Source organism: Puntigrus tetrazona, chromosome 14 (genome assembly GCF_018831695.1).
Source record: "Puntigrus tetrazona isolate hp1 chromosome 14, ASM1883169v1, whole genome shotgun sequence".
Classification (NCBI taxonomy): domain Eukaryota; kingdom Metazoa; phylum Chordata; class Actinopteri; order Cypriniformes; family Cyprinidae; genus Puntigrus; species Puntigrus tetrazona.
Genome location: NC_056712.1, coordinates 11,124,527 through 11,126,056, shown reverse-complemented (window position 1 = coordinate 11,126,056; position 1,530 = coordinate 11,124,527). Strand labels below are relative to the sequence as shown.

The 1,530-nt window shown below is 35.4% G+C and overlaps 1 protein-coding gene across 1 annotated transcript; it reads left to right on the top strand.

Moving 5' to 3' along the window:
* The first annotated feature begins 6 nt into the window (after positions 1 to 6).
* LOC122357798 (glucosylceramide transporter ABCA12-like) lies at positions 7 to 1,272 on the top strand. The gene is made up of 2 exons (XM_043257379.1): positions 7 to 240; positions 352 to 1,272. The coding sequence occupies exons 1-2, from the start codon at positions 11 to 13 to the stop codon at positions 623 to 625; spliced, it is 504 nt and encodes a 167-aa protein (XP_043113314.1). The 5' UTR covers positions 7 to 10; the 3' UTR covers positions 626 to 1,272.
* The last annotated feature ends 258 nt before the right edge of the window (positions 1,273 to 1,530 follow it).

Genomic DNA, 1,530 nt, shown 5'->3' with positions numbered 1-1,530 from the left:
GTACCAAACCATGAGCAACATATTCCTAGTCTTCCCTCAGTTCAGTTTTGGCAATGGGCTGATGGAGTTGGCACGGGTTGATATGCAGGTGCAGATCTTGAGCGCTTTTGGAGTGGACGCCTACAAGAACCCCTTCAGCATGGATGTTCTGGGCTGGATGTACATCTCCATGTTCCTGCAGGGTTTCATCTGCTTCACGCTTCGTCTGATAGCTAACAAGACGCTTCTTCGTAAAATCAGGTATACCTGAGGCTCTGGCACCATGGATTCAAACCGGCTGGCACAGAACTACTTTGTTAAATTGTACTTTGTAGTGCAACATTTTTTATGCATTTGTGTATGTCTTTGCAGATGGTTAGTTTGCCGGAAGAGTAACGTTGTTCAAAGCTATAGCCCCAATGAAGATGAAGATGTGGTGGCTGAACGTCTGCGTGTGGACCGTGGAGATGCGAATGCAGATATTCTGCAGGTTAACCATCTAACTAAGGTGTACCAAAACCTGAACAAGAGGGTACAGGCGGTGAAGAGGCTATCTGTGGGCATCCCAGCTGGCGAGGTCTGTGCTATTTTCATAGTAATATTTATTATGACAGCATTTACATGCACAAGAACATTTTGGTACTAAAATAAACATAAACTGGCATTTTACTTCCTTAATATGAAGTACACACTACCAGTAAAAAGTTTGCAGTAGTAATGCTTTAATGCTTGTTGGGCATAAGTCTCATACGTCTGCTTAATATTTTGGAGGAAACCGTGATATATTGCTTTTCAAAAGTTTGGGATAAGCAAGAAAATAAATTAAGAGTTTTATTCAGCAGGGACGCACTAAATTGTTTAAAAGTGACAGTAAGGACATTTATAACTTTTGAACTTTTAATTCATCAACAAATCCTGAAGAAAATATATCATGGCTTCCACAAAATTATTGAGCAGCAATATTAAAGTTTTTATAAGTACCATTATGAAAGAGTATAATGGATAATATTTAATTTGGCACCAACTGATCATGTGACCAAGTGAAGACCGGAGTTATGGCTGTTGAAAACTGCATTGTCATCACATGAGTAAATTAAATTTAGATCATTTAAATTTGTAATACAGTTTTTACTGTATTTTTGATCAAATAAATTTAATGCATCTTAATTACTCCAAACCTTTTCTAAGAAGTGTGTTTCCAATTGTCATCATAAACTGATTGACTGAAAAATTGACTGGATTGTATCCATATTAATATTAGGATTTGTAATACTCAAAAAAAGTGTATTAAGAAAATACTTTCAGTAAATCAAACATTAAATGCAATGACCAAATCGATAAATAATTTAACCACAATGTGCTGCTATTTATCTGAAAATGTGCATGTAGATGTGGTCATAGAGGCATTGTCATCACATGAGTAAATTAAATTTAGATCATTTAAATTTGTAATACAGTTTTTACTGAATTTTTGATCAAATAAATTTAATGCATCTTAATTACTCCAAACCTTTTCTAAGAAGTGTGTTTCCAATTGTCATCATAAACTGA

Coding starts and splice junctions, on each gene's coding strand:
- LOC122357798 (XM_043257379.1), top strand. CDS start 11: ATGAGCAACATATTCCTAGTCTTCCCTCAGTTCAGTTTTGGCAATGGG. Junction 241..351: donor ACGCTTCTTCGTAAAATCAG/GTATACCTGAGG, acceptor ATGTCTTTGCAG/ATGGTTAGTTTGCCGGAAGA.